The 20,393-nt window shown below is 35.2% G+C and overlaps 1 protein-coding gene across 1 annotated transcript in view; it reads right to left on the bottom strand.

Annotated features, from left to right (window-relative positions):
* ARMC4 (armadillo repeat containing 4) overlaps nucleotides 1-20,393 on the bottom strand; it is a 90,827-nt gene that overhangs the window by 59,447 nt on the left and 10,987 nt on the right. Inside the window, exons 7-9 of the mRNA XM_035319284.1 lie at nucleotides 19,483-19,703; nucleotides 17,350-17,472; nucleotides 17,004-17,148 (exon numbers count right to left, since the gene is read on the bottom strand). Coding sequence (XP_035175175.1) covers nucleotides 17,004-17,148; nucleotides 17,350-17,472; nucleotides 19,483-19,703 — 489 coding nt within the window. The remainder of the gene's footprint in view (nucleotides 1-17,003; nucleotides 17,149-17,349; nucleotides 17,473-19,482; nucleotides 19,704-20,393) is intronic.

The raw sequence follows: 20,393 nt of genomic DNA, 5'->3' as shown, positions 1-20,393 counted from the left end.
AGAAAGTTAAACCATATGATAACAATAGATTCTTTTGAACCTATAACACAGATTTACTATTAATCAAATCAGAGACGAATCCAGCTGCACAGGAATTGGGAAAGTTGAGCTATCATGGAGCTGCAAAAGAAGCTGGAGTGCATGAACAATGACAACTGGTGCTCAGGAGGAAGTTACAACTTAGTGCACATAGTAAATCAAACTACTGTCTCCACCTCCCAAACGCCTTTGAATTCCAAGGAAGCTTTGGCTCACACCCAGATTTGAACTCTGCTGCCCAAGCCCATCTATTTTAAATGACACCTTTGAAACCGTCAAAAGACTTTGAGCCAAGATTTTCCAGAGGAAAATAATTTGCTAATCTGTGTACATCATACCAAAATAAAGAATACTGAAAAACTGAGTAATGTTTGCTAATGTGAAACAAGTAGATCTAACCAAAACACTGACATTTTGCAGCATATTTCTTAAATGTAAACCATAGGAATAAAACAGATACACTGTGAAAAACTATTTAAATTTAACATGCTCTTCAACAGATACTATAAAAGGTAGCAGAGAACTGAGAGTGAGAAAAAGCATCCAACATGAATGTGAGAAAAATACTTGTTAAAATTTGAGATCAGTAAGTTATATCAGACCAAACTTTTCTGTTAATCAATGAAGTATATGTGGATGGCACTTCATAGCTAATTTTATAGATATCCACAGAACTTCCACAGCAAATTGCTTAAAAGTTTTTGTTTGTTTGTTTAACATCTGTAACATACGTTGTCCTAAAGGAAGATTTCTACAAATTTGTCATTTAATCTTTTTAACTGTCATTATAACCTTGACTTCAGAAGAAAATGCCATTTGTGCCTAGCTTTAAGAACATATTTTGATCTATTTTGTACAGTATCTCCTATAGAATAAAATACTGTAGCAATTTCTCAAATGTTTTCCTATAAATCAGTTTATCCACATCTCAAAGTTTAAATTATTATTTTTTTAATCTATAAAATATTGCAAAACTACACAGAATATTCTATAGCTCAAAAGAACTAACAGTTGTTCTTTAGTGAAGTTTATGGTCTTTTCATATAGCATAGGAGTTTTATTTATTTTGCTTTGAATTATAAAATTAAAAAAAAAATGCAACAAGTGTTTAAAGAGACAATTTCACTTTTTATTATTTTATATAACTGTAAGAAATACATTACTAACCTGACAAATTATATCTCTTCTTTTGAGAAGTGCTTCTCCTGTAGTGAAATTACATTTATATATAATGTAGTAATTCATATTTCACTTATATGTATAATGGCTGGCATGAGATATTTAATATGGAACAAGTTTAAAAAAAATAAACAACTTTTAATTCTCTTATAGAACAGTATATGAAAATACATCTATGCATTCATTTTTTTTTTAGCTTCAAAACTGAAGCTGAAAATGCACAACTTATGTTTTTAAAGTAAAACCACATAAAAATATTTTTCATATGTTCTGAAGCATCAGTTCTACAAAATAAGAAATTATACCAACGGTTTCAAAAATTATTTTTTTCTTTCTTGAAGTCATCATTACAGCAAGTCTTCCAGTACTTACAACTCAGATTTAACATGCATGGAAATACTTACCTCTCCATTAAGTTGACATAAAATCTGCATCATGTTGTTATAACATTTGAAATCTGATATGTTGGATACAAAATAAACTCTACTGGCAGATTAACAATCATTTTTAAGGCTTCAAATTAAACACAGATTTAGTTTAAAATCTGTCTCTCTTCCTATATGGTGGTATAACATACATATCCACAAATTAAATGAAAATTTTAAGAGTATCAGTGTTATACTACCAGTAAAACATCTTCCGTGAAACGAATGTAATGTCTCTTTTCTGATACTCAGAGTTCACAGATGAGAATTACAGAACTATAAAGATATAAAAACTTATCTATACAATGGTAGCTTTATGACAATGATTAGATTTTATACACTTTTGGTATCTATGAGTTTGATCTCACTTTCTGTGCTGGGTGGGTGAAAGACTAGGAAAAGACCAGTATAAGAACTTCCCCATAAAACTTCTCCATTACAGTAGGACAGGGTGTGGAGCCTGCCTTTATATTCTTTCCCCAGCTATAAAGGGCATTTCAGGAATGACGAAAGCTACAGAGGTGTCGTGCAAAAGTTGCTGAATAATCTTTTCATTCTTAAAAAGGTAAATCAAGATTTAATGTCAAAAGGAATATTAACCCAACTAGTTTGACTGCCTGTTAAAAATAGGTCACTAAGTTTTATCCATTTATTTTAGTGTAATGCAAAATAACTAACATTTGAATAAGACATACTTTCCATCTGCCTAGGGAATGCTTTTGGTCTTGATTTAAGATATCAAGAAACAGGAAATCTGAAGTTTAATTATCTTTAGTGTTAAAATAATGAGCTTGTCTGACTTCATCACTTTTTTTTTTTTTTTTTTTTTCAATGTTTTGAAAATGTGGGTACCAGAACAAGATTTGCTGGTTAAAAATCAGTCTTACCAACAGTGTACAACTAGGTAACCTTTCTTCCCTAAGCCTACTCACTGCTCCTGTTTATGAAACAGAGCACCCGCTGTCTTTGCCCTAGAAGTACTGAGCAACTCTTAGTTGCTTTCATGTTAACTTTGAGAAATTTCTAGAGTAACTGTTTCCTGAAAACAGCCCCTTGCCATACAGGCATGTTCTGAATTCTGTGTGCCCACCCATTTAACTTCACACCTGGGCATCATGAAACACATTGAATGTGAATGGAGACACCCTGCCAAGCAATTCAGATCTGTCTTTGAGAGCCTGTCCTGTTATTCTATGTTCTTTGCCATTTTTGATTTTCAGGAGTAACTTCATATTCACATCCATAACTCTAAAAAAAAAAAAAAAAAAAAAAAAAAAAAAAAAGTTAACCAGTGTTTGGTTTAGTCAATTCTATACTGGAAATAAACTTATTGGTGATGTTTCCCCAGATATGACTATGCATCAGTTACTCCATGCTGAGTGCACAAGATGCAAGCTTAAGCAAGATGCACAAACTTGTGCTTGCATCTAGGTCCCCTTTTCACTAGCTCATTTAGCATCCCATTTTTCTCCATTTCAAAACTCTCAGGCCTTCAGAACTTGTTCCTTAGGATCTCAGAGAATGTTGGATGCTGCATTTGAAGTATTCAGTTACCTCCTGATACTTTCTGGCAGAAGCACATTCAAATACAGCGTGCCTCAAAAACTCTGCTCAAAGATCTCACATTCTGGTGGCTTCTCAACAACAGCAGTGGCAGAAAAACACACAAAGAACAGCTACAAATACAATCATATGTTCTGCATGTCCATTGTGGAAAAGACAAGAGGCAGTGGGGTTAAATGGTATCATGCCTGATTTATGCTAGGTATTAGAAAAATCTTTTAAATTGTAAGAATATTTGCATTTTGGAATATACTGCTTCCAGCAGTTATGAAGTCTCCATTGCATGAAAGAATAGTTACAGAAATATTTGTCAAAAAGACACAAAAATTGACACACAAAAAGTTAATCTGTTTTGTGAGTAAACAGAATGAGTAAATATCTTCCTGACCTATTTTCTATTATTTATTTTTTATTAACTTTTATTATCATGAAATTTTGTAAATATAAAATGTCTGATTTCCTTCTCTTCTTTTAAAAAAATATTGATCCATAATAATGAGATGATACAGATAACAGATAACAAAATATGCAGGCTTAAGATTTCAATATCACATATCCCATCCTAAGTAAAACTCTTCCCAGTCAATACAAAACTTTAAATTTTGAAATCATGGTCTCATTTCTGTAAAGCTAAAGCAGAAAGATTTAAAATTTCCTCTAGAGTCATCTCTGGAACGGTTAAATATCATTAAAGTTTTGGCAGATTTTCTGCCAGCAGGCAGAAACATTAGCTTTTCTGACAGCTGAGACAGTAGAGGAGCTGTACAGGAGACCTATGGAACATCAAACCCAATTATTGTCTGTTGGTACAGTCCGCATTATGGCATGCGTTGTCCTCTTCCTTTTGTTTGAACCCTCCAACATCATCTGTGGCATAACTGTACTACTTTGACAGGTATGATAACATTTTATATAGATCTTCCTACAGCAGGGACCTGTATCGGAGTTTAGAGTTGTCACAGCTGAGACTAAGGAAAAGCTGGTTTTATGAGAAAGGCACCGCACCATGTCTAGATTCAGGATACCAGTGAGCTTTCTGAGTCCTTTGACAGAATTCCTGTCTGCTACTGGCCAGGTTCCTTCTCCCTGCATCTCTGTTCCCTGCTTTCAACTGAAATCTAAAGGCATTATTGGAGTACAAGTAATAAAAGTACTAACAAGACTATAAAGAGATTGATTCCAACTGCATTGTCCAATTCATAGGAAACTGTATGTACATGCATGGAAAAATAAAAATATTACAATGAAGTTGCAGTGCATTTCAGTTTTCTCAAAGAAAGCAAGATTAAATAAAATGAAAATTAAACAACTTTTGGCTCACAAACATCTCTAAAAATATGGTACCTATTTGGTGGTGGTTTTTTAAATTAATGTATTCATTTAGTATGTGGATTTATAGTGAATATGACTGAATATAAAATAGTATTTAATAATATATAAGCTAATATATTTCTTTTTTCCAGAAAAGGAAATATTGTTTTAAATTGTAAGGGCAATGCCAGGGTTTTTTTTGTTGTTGTTGTTCTCTTTAGACCTATGGCTGAAATTTAGTTTGCCACAGTAAAAGTTCATTTTATTTACTGTATCAGGAAAGTACTGGATGGATACCTTAATGTGCATGTGATAGTATGCCTATGACTGGAAAACAGGAATGAAAATTGCTGTTGGTGGGTGGTTTTGTCATTCCTATGTAAAACAATACTCTCGTTTTGATTATAAGTATATATAATCTAAATGCTTACTACAATATACTTGAAAAAATTAAAACTGAACACATCAAGTCAATATAGTTTTAGAAAATACCAAACAAAACCAATAATTTTATGTTATCTGAAAGAAAGTAGGTCAAATTATTGGGACTGTTATTGTGATATCAGAAATTACTTAATTAAAATCCATTAATGGGATGAAAATAATCATAGAACAAAAACATTTTTGAAGTGGATTCCAAGCCCAAATTGCCACTTTCATAATAATAACAGTAAAGTCAAAATTTAAGTGGTAAACTATAAAACAGAATTCTTCATTTACACCTTTCAGATGTATTGATCTTCTATTGAACTAGACTCTCAAACCTCAGATCATTTTACAATTTATAGCTCAAAAACTTATTTTGATAATGCTTAATGAAAGACTGAGTATTGCAGTGTGATATGCATAGTATGCTTCAGCAAGGCAATTTTTTCTATGTTAGTGAACCTCTAAACACTCTGAGTATCGTTTTGATTTAAATACTAGTTCCAATTTTTCATTTTAGTTTATAAAACATACAAGCTGCAACTTGTTAGAGATGAGTTATGGACAAGTATAACTGAGTTATGGAATAATTCCCTGCCCCATTTCCTGAATCTTCTGGAGTTCTTGGGCTCCAGCCTGGCAGCGTGTAAACCATACAGATTAGTATAACTAAAGCCAGTGGAAAATCACAGGCAGCACAAAATCACAAAATCCAAAACGTTTATATTGGACTACAAGTTTTAGTGCACAGAAGTCGCATGGTTTTAGTTGCAGATTAATTCCTTTACCCTGCCTCTATGTCTCAGTGGCAGAAGTGAGATATATGTTAGGACCCAGACACTGACTTAAACTTGTCATGATATTTTATGAAAGTGAAATGACTTTTCAAACAAAAGAAAAAGTCTATTATTATTTATTTTTTTTGAGTGAACCAGAATTTGATTCCCTCTTGAAAACTCTCTCTAGACATGTATCCATTCTGTTAGCTTTCCTTTTCTGATGCATAGAAATTGGATTCAATTATAGAGCAGATTAAGAGTCAATGCAGTTCACATGCAACCATCTGAACTTTTACTTCATTGGACTAGGAACAGTAGAATGTTTTTCCCAGTAACTTCTCAATCCTGACAGTTGGAGAGAAGTGAAATGCTGACCCCAAAACCCAGAAAACCTGGCCAAGGTAATATATAATAACTTAAAAATGCAAGGTTATCTTTTCATTTTTGAAGTTTTCATTTTAGCAGTGTATTTGTTCACCAGTTGCATCTGGACAATTTTGCAGAGACAATGGACCAGTCTTTTCAAACCTAGATAAATTTGGAGGGGAAAAAAATTAATGTGGACAACAAACCCACCACCCCACTGTGATTTCTAGATCAGATTACTGCAACAGATGTTAATTTGAGATTTAATCTAAGCTACTGCTACTGCAAAATTTAACTATTCAAGAGGATGTGTAAGCACTAAATCATGCTGAGTTTTAGCTCTGGCTTAGGTTTTAGTTACCAAAGGCCACCTATAGTACCTTTGGTATCCATACCAGAGTTCACTTTATCTGGCAAAGCAGCTTGAGGGAACTGTATCTATGGAGTAAATCTTAGATCATCTCCAACTCAAACCATAGGCTCCCAATGACACTCCAGCATGAAAGAACTCAGCCTCAACAGCCATCAAAGACTTCTTCCCACCATGACAGGTCCTTTCAGCATATGCACATTGCTTGACTTCATGCACAAACCACGACATTCCTCAGTTCTCTGTAAGGTAAGTCACCTTCCTTGGTCTTGGTTCTTGGTACCATCTAATCCCTCCAGCAGTGCACTGCCTTCAGCTGCCACTGTCACCAACACAGATGCAGTCCCTGAAGAAGGGATGTACCTGAGTATTCTCAATGAAAGGATCTTGTTTTTGGAAAGTTACAGGCACCAGTTACATGCAATGTCATCAAATACATACTTGACCTGCCTGACGAGAATCAGAAACATGACTGATACCATTCCCAACTTGACAAAACATTTTCAATTGTGAGATTGAAAAATATATTCATATTCCATCTTCCTGCCTGCTCTAAAGGGATGATAACTATATATAAAAAGACTGTTCTCTTTGTAATAGAGCTTGGAGAACCATCTGGGACATTAATATAGGATAGAATGAGTGTGCACCACACAGAAGTCTGCAGCATTTCTGTTCTCTTTAGACCTAGAGTACATCAATGCCAGTAGGATACCTGTGTTGCTGGTAAGCCCCAATACCCTATACTGCCATAAGTCAATAGTGCCTATATAAACAATACACAGGCTGACTACACAGTTACATTCAGACACTTCATGACTTGTTTAAATGTAAACAAGTATCTGGATACTCTATATTCTGAACAAGGCTTCCTGCAGACTTGACAGCTTCTGCAAGGCTGGCAAGGAGTACTTTTACCAAGTTTAAGGGAGTCAGGTCATGGCATTCAGGAATAACTTTATTCAACCTAAAACTGCCACAGTGCTATACTGTCCTCTTGCAAGCAGGCTATCCCCTTAAATTTAAATATTTGAGCACAGTTACATGCAAACATTTTTTCGTACAGGCTTCCCCCATCATTAGTCTTTACCCACCTTCTTTCCTCCCTTTCTGCCTTCAGTCTCTGGTTGGAGTCATAAGCAATGCTCATGATTCACAAGCTCTTGATACAAACTACCCAGGAGTAATGCTTCAATGGCCTTCACAGTGTCTCTTTGACATGAACAGCAAACACTTTGGGCTGATATCCTTAGCTGTGCTTCCCTCCCATCTCATAAGAATGCCCTTTATGCTGTCTACACAATGGCCCTCTTGCAGACTTTGTTTGCATGTGGGTGTGCTGGAGTGAAGAGAGATGGGAAGAAGAATCAGAAACACTGAAAAGAAGCTGGTAACAGAGGAAACAACAGTGCTAAGGGTACCAAAAGGTACTAACTGAATAAAAGATTTCAGGAAAAAATATATATATATATTTCAGAACTGCTAAATATGGCTAGATTTGGCTTGCAAGAAAAACAAACAGGCTCTCAGAGGTATTATGTGCCAGTATGGCTAAGTGAGAACAGCCAGCTGGGCTAATATAGACTAAGGTAAGTCAGAATGCCAAGACATAAACTTAAAAGTGATTCTTGGGTAAAAGGATTAAATGTGCTTTCTCTCATAGAACAGTATGCCAATAACTTAAATTCATAAAATTCCTCAAAGAAAAGACATATTTTAGTGATCAGAAGGCAGAATGCATCTGAGTAGAAATTATGGGATATTTTTACTTTCCTATTGCTCACTCAACATCAGTCTCAGGAAGGTGTAATAAAATCACCACATTGCTTTATTTGGACAGCTAATTCTTGCAAATTCATTCCAGATGTTTATTTACTGTTGCTTTTCTCCAGAATCCTGATAGTTTCTCCCTCTGCTCACCACCACTGTGTCAAAAGAACCATCCTGGAAATGACAGAATACTTTGCATTCCACTCCTGGAAGAACTCCTAAGACAGTGTAGCATATGCTGATGAGAAAGTAAAAAGCTGTGCAAAGCCATTAGGTCTGATCTACTGAAACTCTTTGGAAGAACCAGTAGCAAGACAAACCTGTAAGGTGCTGATCACATAGATACTGCCCATGTAAACAAAGCTCAACCACAGTCACCAAGCTGGTGAGCCCAAAGCTAGAGCATCGCTATCTAGCAGGTGCTTGTCAGTTGATTTTCACTAATTAAGAACTGCCAATTTGTTTCTGTTAACAAAATGGCTGATCTTTGGAAAAGTACTCTGAAGCTAAAAGGCCAAAAAACATTCAATCCCAAATTTCCAAATACTTAAAGAATTTGTAATATGAGTAAACATTCAAAAGACTACTTCCTATTATACTTATTGAAGACTTCAAATGCACAAGAGCGTCTGACTAAGATCACTAGTCTGACTAAGATCACTAATCTACAAACATCCTACATTCCTGACAATTAACATTGAGTCATCTATAGCCATCCTACATTCCTGTTAACTCAGATCAGGTCAACAGTGAAGCTGAAAACATCTCACTCTGAATTAGATACTTAAAATAGCAGATGAATCACATCCTTAAAATGCCTATTTTTTTCCATGGATCATAAAGGTAGTGTTGAATGACCTGCTCAGCTACAAATGCCTACTCTGTTTATATTTAGAGATAGATGAGCTGAATATAATCTATGTATTGACTTCTATGTCTTGATACTAGAACAAAGATATAGCCCTCTCCCTACTTTTGGTCACTTATATTTTTTAAAAGAACATACACAAATTAGCAGGGTTGAATTGGAAAGAAAAAAGGCCCTAGTATTAAATTAAAAGAAGCAGCAGCCTACACAAACAACAGTCTTGTTTTTTAATTTAACATTGATACTTTTAAATCCTGATCACATTCTTGGAGATGTGACCTATGCTGCACCTAATACACATATCCTAGTGTAGGTCATGTGTGATAGTGTCAGACCCACGTGAGCAATTTTGAGGTTGCATAGCACTTGGCTAACAAAGAGAATAAAAGCCTTAATGTTATTACAGTGAACCCATGAAGAAAATTTAATGAGGTTGCATTAAGAAAGACCTGTGCCTTTATAGACTACTGAGAGCTAGCAAAGCTGTTTAAGTTTCATAAGCAGTGAGCAAAGGGAAAGACAATATGATTCAAAACCAGATTAAAAAAAAAAAAAAAAAAAAAGGAAAAGAAAAACAAAATGATAGCAATAGTTTGTGAAAATCTAAGAGAAAAATGTTCTTTGGAGATGTAATATTTTTTTTAAATATATTAAAAACTGAAGTCAGTAAGAGCATAGGAAAAATAAATATAGATGAGGACATGGCAGAAGCACAGGCATGCTTCTGTAATAACTGTATATAGAATACTAAATTGAGCTGATATCCAACGTGGAACATTTAAGACCAATGCGGAATGTTGTTCTTAAAACTCTTGGTAGCTTTCAGCCACAATCATGTTCTTTAGGAAAGACAACAACTTGATTATCTATTTCATGATTATAAAATCTTAAGTCAAACAGACAGATTCGGTGATTTACAATTATGTTACAGGTATAGTAGTTATAGTGTTAAAGCAGTACACATTAATTTATATAACATACCTGCTTTTACAATAGAATACAATTCCATGGAAAGGGGAGAATCATACTTCAGTTATTTTACATTCTTTACCTTTGCCCTGAATTTTTGACAGATCATCTCTTCTTTCACGTTTTCCATTGAATTCTACTTTTTTTTCTTTTTTTTTTTTTTTTTTTTTTTTTTTCCAGTTTTTCTCTTTATGTATATCTTGCCTTTCATCTCATCAGCTACACAACACTTAAGAACGGGTGATCCTTAGAACATTAATTAACCTCCACTACACAGAAATTCCTCAGAATCAGTGTTTATGGTCAAAAATCAACTGGCAGTTATGTATTTTATATGTCTCATGATGAAGAATGATTATTTGTACAGTATTTTGAGGAGAGAGCTATGCAAGTTCTTCAGAGTTGCCAATTATAATAATAATTTGAGAGTTCTCCATTTGCCAATATTTTCTACCCATTAAATTTATCATTAAAAACATTTCTTTTTCATGATCGGCACTGGCTAGATTGTTTAAAAATACATATCTTAACTATAAAATGTAGTTTTTCCATGTTTTTATCCCACTCTTTTTTCAGCAAGCATGTTCTTTTCAGAAATATAAAAGAAAATCTTGGCTAATACCAAAAGATAGGAACAAGAGACATTCACAAACAGTGGAGAAGAGAGGGATATAAAAAGATTACTTGCCAAGGCTGACAGGTTAGCCAAATATGTGCCTAGAAACACTAGCAGGTGGCACATGATTATGGCTCATATATTTGGTATTTTCTGAAGAAAATCAGTTTACCCCTTTGCCAAACTACAGCAAATTTATTTTTTCATCTTGATCCTTCAATTCAGTTGAATAACCTCCTTCATATTCTCCCAACATATAGTTTTGTAAGGGAAGATAAAAGGTTTATTGTTAGATACTCTGCAAATAAGGTAGTCTAAAATATCTGCAAATTTGATCAGTCCTGAAAAATGCATTACAATGGCAAACTTATTTTATATATGAAACTGTTTTTTATATCCTCATATACACTTATTTACTATTTAGTAGCTAAAATATAGTTTCATCTAAGCCTTGCTGATATATTATTATAAAGGAAAAGCAGTTAACTCCTAACCACAGATTATGAAAAAAATATAATGTGAAATATATTTCCTAAACAGATTAGATATTTTTGCTACTGCTATTAGGTTCTAATATTTGACTCTGTTGCACATCTAGGACCTGATTCCAAGATTACTGATAAATTTCTTTGATAATATTGCACACAAAATAATTTCTAAGTTGATTACATATCTACCCAAATTCATAACTTTTCTGTTAACTATCCAAGTATTCAGCTATGGTTGTAAAGTTCTACCCAACAGTAAATCTTCCTGATAAAATGGAAGCCGAATTAAGAAAGACAGTTAGTTCATCAAAAATCATACTTGCTCTCTGGGCAAATGATTCAGGGGTATCAGACAACATCAGTTTAGACTTTTTCTATGAATACTAGAAAGCTTTAAAGCAGTATTACAATGTGTAAAATAAGTGAAGCAAGAAATTAAATACTTTAGTGGGTACACTGTAACACTAATATTTTTTTCTTGTCTTATACAACTTAAAATAACTTTTAATTAGTTTCACTTTAAATGAATTAGCATTGGAAGACACATTTTATTCCTCAGGCTAAAATGTTCAGGTCTATTTTGAGGTTCAGTGTTTGAAAATAAAACAGTCACTGTTCTGCTACTCCCAAAATTGATTTCTTAATCCATGCATAGTTTATGAAGTTGATTTAAAATTTTATAATGAGAACTAATGTAATCTTAATAATATGGAACATGTCCAACACCACTGTAACTTAAGAAAGCTATACTTTTCCATTATAAAGTTAAAAAAAATACCATGTCTATCTTCTATTTCACACAAATTTTGAAAAAAATATATCAGTCACATCAATGTCTTCCCCAGTGCCATAAATTTATAATTGATTCATATAAAAGAGTTGCTGTATACACCACCTGCTAAACTGCAGGAGGGCTAAGATTGCTACATGACACTCTTTGGCTAATCTTTCATTTGCACAAGAAAAGAATCAATTATTTTGAAAGACTGGATGTTTTCTGTCACAAAATTTTATGAGGAAGTTTCAGATAGCTAAAATGTTAGACCTCAGATATGACAAGTCTCAGCTTAGAAACAAATTATGATCGACTTTATACTAATGCATAGTAAGGAAGTATGTGAATCATTTGCTCCTCCTCCTTCCCCTCTGAGCAGAGAAAAGCCACTCTGCAAACTGAGCATACAGATTGCAAAAGTATCCCCCACACATACAATTCTGCCACTTAAGATCGTGGTCCTCAAATGTCATGAAATAGTAATAGTTTCAATTTTCGTTGTCCACACTTCTAACTTTCATGCACACATGGATTTCCTGCACTCTGTCTTGCCCCAGCCCCTAAATTTCAATCTACAGATGCCTTTCTGTCTTTTCCAGGGGAAGAAAACCCTCCCACACTGTTTATCAACAATATCTACGTGAACCTCTCATTCCAAATCCTTCATCTTAGCTCCTGGCAGAGCCTCCCTCCGTATTTTCACCGTCTATTTGACTTTCTGCATTCCTAACCTGTACATTTCTTCCCAAGAATGCTAGTGCCCTCCATGTACAAAAAGCTCAGCCAGGGAACCACTGTGCCTTCCTGCAAGCCAACACACAGCTGCATTTCCCTAACTGATAAATTTGAGCTCCCTGAGAAAATAAATAAATTCTGTCTGTGGTACAGCAGCCACAGTACAGCCTTCTGCCTCTGCTCATGCTGCGAAGGGGATGATGGGCTGTAGCTCTTGCCCAACCAATTCTCACTGGAACACATGCACTAGAAGAACTAGACCCATAGCTCTGATCTCTTTGACTTTCATTTCCCTGAGCAAGTTGCCTAGAAATAAATGAGGACTTTTGGGGGGAGCTGGGGAGAAAGAAAAGGGTAGGACTGAAGACCAGGAAGAATATTCCTACACATTCTTGTCTTCCTGGTCTGTTTGCCATCTTCACATAAGGCAAGCCCAACACAGATGGGCCTTCTGCCACCTTTAGGAATGTTGCTTGAAGAAAGCAGTCTTCCAAAGGTCCTGCTAAAATGCAGCTGTGGAGTGGTCCTGAATCCACCCAGTGTATCTAGCAGTTGTTTCAAACTTCTCCTTGTCCAGTGAAATAGATTTCACTGAGGCACGTGACAGATGTCCTTCCTTCCCACCATCCACTTCCACACAGCACCTGGACACATCTGCACCTGGGAGCTGGTGTTCAAGGCCGTATGTGAGGTACCTTCTCCCTAGCTCCTACGCACACCACAGCCTTTCTCCAGCTCCTGGACCTGGCACAAGACGAAAACAGCTAGGGAGAGTCATCAGGTTTGTTCACCTATGATTCTGAAGTAGAAAAAGGACAATGCTAACCTAGGAAAGGATTTGCTCAGACTGGAATCATTTAAAACAAAAACAAAATCAGTGGATATTTTACAGAAGTGTGAAACTTGACTGGTTTCACTAGTGTACCCCTGAAATAGAGCCAAAAATAAAATGACTTTCCAGGTAGAAATTGAAGGAAGAAATCTGTAGTTGCTATGGTCCTGCAGACCTCTGTCTGGAGCTCACCCTGGCATAGGAGTACATGTTAATCACACCCTTACAGGGAACCAAAACTGAGTGACATGAGGGCTTAAAGGATTAAAGACTTATTCTGAGATTAGAGTTATTCCTGGCACAGTCACTAGCCCCAGTTCACCTCTCAACATCTCAATTTTATCTTAAAACTGGCAATAATCAGTGCTCAACAGCAGGCAGCACGAAGCATAGTGCCCAGCTCTCACCACTTCTTTTTTTTTTCCTCAGTGAACAACCCCAGCTCTGCCACAAAGAAGATTCTGCACTGCTACCCCATGATCCCCATTTCTAGCAAAAAGGCCACTGTAAAATATGGCCTCTTCACCCTATTCCTGATTTTTTTTCAAATGTAAAATGTAGTTCTTTCCCCAGAAACCTAGTACTTCAGAAAGACTATTTTAATAAACGATGTAAAACCTGAACCAGGCTGTGACAGCGAGAGTCGCTCAGGATAAACATCAACAGGCTGCCTCATTACAATTTTATCTACTCTAGCCCCAAAAGATGCCTAACACAACACCATCGCCAAGCTCACTGTTCTCCCCTTGCTGCCCACTCCTAAGCCGATAGGGAGACATGCAGGAGCACACATGTTCTATCTTCTGTTTCACAGCCCTGGGAAGCTTGAAGGTAGGACAAGGAGCCAGACCACAGAAGCAGCTGCTTCCCAGTGGAGCAATTCCAACATGGCTGCTCTTTCCCAGAAAGGAGGGGAAACGGGGAAGGGCAAAAAGTCAGAAGGGAATTTCCCCTGCACTGGATTTTTGTCCATGTCAAAAACTGTACCATCTGCAAGTACAGATCACAGGACCCAGCAAGTTTGCTTTACACGGGAAGCAACTGTCTCTTTAAGACAGCAATCCAAGAGTGGTACAAAACCTACGTATCTTTCGGGTTTTATGGAAGTTTAGCATTTGCAAATTGATCTGTTTTAGAGTCTTGCTGAACTGTGAATCCTGTTTACTTTAGCAGACGTTCAAAAATTGTTGCACCTATGAATTACTGTATTTTCTAACTTGGTATATCCAACATCTATTATTTAAGGTATTTTATTTGATTTTTTTAAGATGTGCAAACAATGTATTCAATGTTTGAAAACACACGAGTCTTCCAAAATGTGTTTCTATATAAATATGCTTGTAGATACTTAAATAACATAGTCATAAATTTATTGTCTCTTATGTTGCATGTGTCATGAACACTTGCCTACATGAACAACAAGAATGCCAAAAAATCTCCTAAGTCTAGCCAGAAATGCAATATTTATACTTGAATTAAAATGAATTCCATGTGCAAGCTAAAGTAGCACTCCATCAATAAAGCATTTCAACCACTGTCTGTGGTATGGCACAGAGGCATCTCTTTTCAGCTTTATCTGACACTAGGGATTTCTTGCTTTACGTAGCTAAGAATTGACAGAAAATTTTTGTATTTTCAAGTACTTTGTTTAATTTATTTCTAATTTGAAGAGCTATAGGAAGACACGGGTGTGCATGACTACAAGTATACATCTGAATTTTCAAAACAAAACCTTTTCATACGATGGAATTTTATGTTACAAATACTTACTAACAGGTATTCACAACATGATCAAAAGTGCTCCCCTTTCTAATTCTAGCTCTAAGCCATTAAGCAATTTTGCCTGTTGACATCTTGAACAATGTATACTCAATTCTAAAATGGAGGAGCATGAAAAATAGATTTTCCTATTTGCTATTCTCACACTTCATTCAAAATGGTTTCCCACAAGTGTAGGTATGTTTCAGTACTGAATCATGTCCAATACTAAAATCCAAACACGCCTATATGAAGAGTCTAAAGAGGAGAGGGAGCTTGAGAAATATATTATCAGCAGAGAAGAGCCTTAACGCCTTTGGTAAAGAGGGTGGTCCACAGATGGGCCAATTAAAATATTTTTGTGAATTTATCAACAGCAGGGATTTTCAAGTATGCTCTCCAGGAGGATCTCTGTAACATGGTTATTCCTCTCACCTCTCAACAGACTACAAAAAAGTGGATCACAAAACAGACAGAAGCAAGCTATCGATTGATTGAAAGATTTGAAACGTTTTGAACTCTAATTACATGCAAGTAGAAAAATTTCCATCACACAAAGTATACGTGTAGTTTGCTTAGCATTAGGGTATAGCTGCACAAGTGAAATGCTGAATGTTACACCAGATTGAACTTGCAAAGGGTTATTTTAGCACAGCCACAGTAACAAGAATATAAAGTTCCAACCTAGAAATGATAAGGTATAATTAATTGTGGGGACTTGTATTTATCCATGCATTTCTGTGCTTTTTTGGCTACAGAAAATAGAATAGGTCCTACAGCAAATAGTATAGGTCCCACATGGACAAACTCAGAACAAATACTGAGAGTGCATTATATGACTGAGTTACTTTTCTACAATGGTTAAAGGACTGGAAGGAGACAAAACTCTTCTTATTCCTCACTAGTATATCTGTTGAACTAAATGCCAGCCCCATCGTTTTTATCTGTCAGATGAGCATACACTGTAGCTGTACTCCAAGAAACAGATAAGACAGTACTTTTATTAGTAACTTACATTACTTAAATTCCTGTACAAACTTGTTAAGGAATTTCTCCTGAGGCAAAAACATGATTAGTTTTAGAGTCTTCCAGAATGGTGGAGAGGCCTTTTTTTGTTTTGTTTTGTTTTGTTTTTTTTTTCTCCAGACATACACTGAAGTCTAAACATATATATTTATAGGCTCCAAAAGATTTTCAACAGGTCTGTCTAAAAAGTCTTTTTGTTTGTTTGTTTTAGAGGATGCCTGTTTATCATACACTTTCTTGCCAACCAACAGAAACTATACAGACACAAGACCATGTTAGAACTACTTCAGTTATGTGTTAATCATAGTTGATGAAAGACTTTAGGCAAGTATTCAGTTTTAATAAAAACTCTTGAAAGTTATTATCCACATAAAGAAATATCTTGGAAAGTTTCAAAAAGCAAAACAGAAATCTAATAATTAATAAAGAAATTATACCATCTTAAGTATTAAATAACACTGAACAGATGACTTAATCTAAGGGTCTACATAAGCCAAAAATAGCAGATCAAAAATGCAGGAGAAAAGGGTGGGTGATAGGAAAACACATAGCTTCAGGATTTGAACATGCAGCATAGCAGAGCAACTAAGGAAGGGTGGAAAAAAGGATGAGGAGCTTGTCTGGTGACCTCAGATGTAGAAGGGAAAAAGTGGCCTTTTTAAAACAAACAAACAAACAAACAACAACAAAAAAATGCTTCTAACCTACCTTTAAATATTTTGCAAGTTTCTGAATTCCCCAGTATTCTGATGGCAAATCAGTGTTTCCTTCCTGATGACGTACAGGCTGTTCTTCATCTTCCTCAGTCTCTGAGGAACTTTCACTAACTTCTTCAGACTTGTTTGATACTTTACTAAAAGTAAAAAAAGAGCATCACCCACCCAGCTATAAAGTAAAATGAACAAGCATATTTTAAATAGATATGACAACTCTGTGTAACAATAGCATTGGCAAAATGTAATTAACATTACCAAATATTAAGTATGGTGATAAATACAGTGAATACTGAAAATAAAAATAAAAAATTGAAAGAAGAAAAATAAGTAAGCCATACCATTTCAGAGATGACTGTGTTTTAACAGATTCAGAAGAAATACCAGTGGCTTTCTTTTTGGTTTTTGTAGACACACTACTACTTCTCCGTTGTTCTTCATTAACTTTTTTTGCAGCTTTGGCACTAAAATATTAATTTTTATTTTTTTTTTTAAAAAGATGTTATTTTACATATATATATATATATATAAAACCAAAAGTTATGGTTGGACACATATATCACAACAGATGAGTTTATGAACCTGCACAATAACCTTCATTGAAGAGAAGGTGCTCTGTGTCTCAAGTAACTAATTTTGCTTCAAGAAAACAGTGGAATATTAGAAAATTTGCATTATGCTGACCTGTATGCAATGCAAGACCGAAGAATATGTAGCCAGACCACTGGTCCATCTATCCTAGGTTACCATCTTTATAACCAATAGCATCTATCTAGGTAGCAGCAGGAGAACAACAGAGGAATACTTTTTTTTTTTTTTTTTTTTTTTTTCCCCCCCCATAATATCCCTCAGCAAATTCTAGTTCAGGGAAATCCTAAGTGTCCTTACATTAATGGATTTGGGTGGATATTTTTTCCATTACTTTGTCTTGGTTGCTTTTTTAATTCACATAATTGAATAGCCTCTACCCTCCTGTGGCAAATAAATAAATAAATAAATAAATTTAGAGCTTAACCACATGTTTTGTGAAAAATATGTCCCTTTATTCTGAACTGGTCTCATCAAGGCTCATTTCATTTGATGTCCTGTGTTCTTGTTTTAGAACAGACACCTTCTTCAGTCTTTTTTAATCTCTCTCTTATTGTCCCCAAGGCGTCTTTTTTTCAAGCAGAAGAGTTCTAGTTTGTCTAGTTGTTTTTTCTTCCATTGAGCTGTTCCATAGCTTTGATCATGGTGCATACAATACATCTTCCTTCCATCATATTCCAAGAGGAGTCCCAGGCCCAGCTGGGCAAAATCACTGGTACTTTTTTTGTTCCTAATTTATAATATCGTGAAAACAAAATGTCCTTTTGAGCCTGGGTTGGTCAAACTATCCCAGTCATAACAATAAGGGAGAATTCTCATGGTTTGATTATGGAAGTATGATTACACCCAATTTCACTACATCTGGACTGAAATAATGATTGTGGAAAAAAATAAGCTCTTTTTCCTGGCAAACCACTTTTTTTTTTTTTTTTTTTTTAACTGATGACTGTAGGACACATCCAAAACGTCATAAAACATTTCTTGCAACATGTCGACATGTCAAAATGGCAGACCTGAGAGGATATTAACCTCTTTTATTTTTGTAAGATGGCAATCAAAACCTTTTATTTATTCTTTTTCATCTATTAATACAAAATAAGAAATTATGAAATCAGAAATAGGGTTCTGATTTCAGATGAAAAATCTAAAATAGAGTATCCAATGTATGTATACTCTATTTTGGGTGTCCAGACTTTGAGATAGCCCCATCAGTGAAGACTATTGCTAAAAAGAGTTAGAAAAGTAGCTCATATGATTTGGAAACATTAAAAATTGATATTATAATTAAGACTCATCTTGGTTTTTCATCCTGGATATCCTCTGCCTCCCTTAGAAAGTGTTGTTCAGATTATATTGTCTACTCTTTCTTGCTTTAAAGGGCACTTTGCACCAAAACTATGACAACATGACAGTCCTGATGGACCAAGCAATGCAGATGATTACAAGAAATTTCCCTGCCTTGTCTTGCTGTAACATCATCAAAATTGTTATATAATAGGAGAGAACAGTATGAAAGTGTGAGACACGAGAGGGTGGTCGCACACTGGAACAGGCTCCCCAGTGAAGTAGTCACTGCACCAGGTCTGTCTGAATTTAAGAAGCGATTGGACTGTGCACTTAGTCACATGGTCTAAACTTTTGGGTAGACCTGTGCGGTGCCAGGAGTTGGACTTGATGATCCTTACAGGTCCCTTCCAACTTGGGATATTCTATGATTCTATGAAATTCCTCTGCTAGTCAGGTCTCTTTCCTTAGACATTTGCATGCAGTAGACTTTTATTGCTCTTAACTTGGGATAATAATGCAAACTGTAACAGGTAGCCCAATCACTAGCACACGTTAGAGAGATCTATTGAAAATTCAGTTACAAAGTGATAACTACTTACCTGCAGGCAGCAGAAAGCCCAATTTTCTTCCACTTCATAGATGGTTCTAATTTCTTCTTGTCAGTGGATCTGCTTTTTGCAGCAGAACTTTTTGCTTTCTCAGGAATGTTCTTTTCTGTGTAATCATAACGGTTCTGGGATTGGCCAGAGACCTTAGCATCAACTACTTCTACATGCTGATAATTTTTCTCATACGTTGGTTCTTTAAAAAAAGTATATTCCTAACAAAAGAAGGATACATGGTTTGTCAGCCATACTGCTATATGAATAATGCACATCGAAACAGTAAATTATAAGCAAAATTCCAGGATGCAGTGATTAAAACATGTATGTATTAAACACGGAATTAAATTATAGGCATTCAATAAGATTACCTTTAAAAGAATGAAATGTTAAATTAATCTGAAAAGTATCTGTTACTGTATGCAAACTAAAGTTTTTGAAATAAACGAACAAGCTAAATTTGGAACTTGAATATACTTGAATATGGAGTGTTGTTCAATTTCTACTGTGTTAAGTAATTTGTGACACAAGCACTTTTATAGAACCTAATTCCAAATGAGTTTTAAGAGTCAGTCATTCTGCTTTCAATGGACCATTTATATGAAAAAATATTTCCCTGCATAAAGGATTTACAAAAAAATCCCACAGAAAAAATAATGAACATAAAACTGAAAACAGGCTATGATAAACTGCTAGACTCCAGTTCCAAGTAATTTAATTTGATATAGTTTAGTATAGTTTTGTAGTCAGAATATGAATATAATCCATTTAATTTTTTTCATTTTGTGTCTCTCAGGACAAGACATTGGTGAACAAGTTACATGCAAGAACGGAGCTGAGTGGCACCTAAGAATCCTTCAGCTGTCTGTGTCTGGTACCATGGCTGATCAAAAATATCCAGAACAGAA

The sequence above is a fragment of the Oxyura jamaicensis genome, chromosome 2 (genome assembly GCF_011077185.1).
Source record: "Oxyura jamaicensis isolate SHBP4307 breed ruddy duck chromosome 2, BPBGC_Ojam_1.0, whole genome shotgun sequence".
NCBI lineage: Eukaryota > Metazoa > Chordata > Aves > Anseriformes > Anatidae > Oxyura > Oxyura jamaicensis.
The sequence above is the reverse complement of the archived record's forward strand: the minus strand, read 5'-3'. Positions and strand labels throughout refer to the sequence as shown.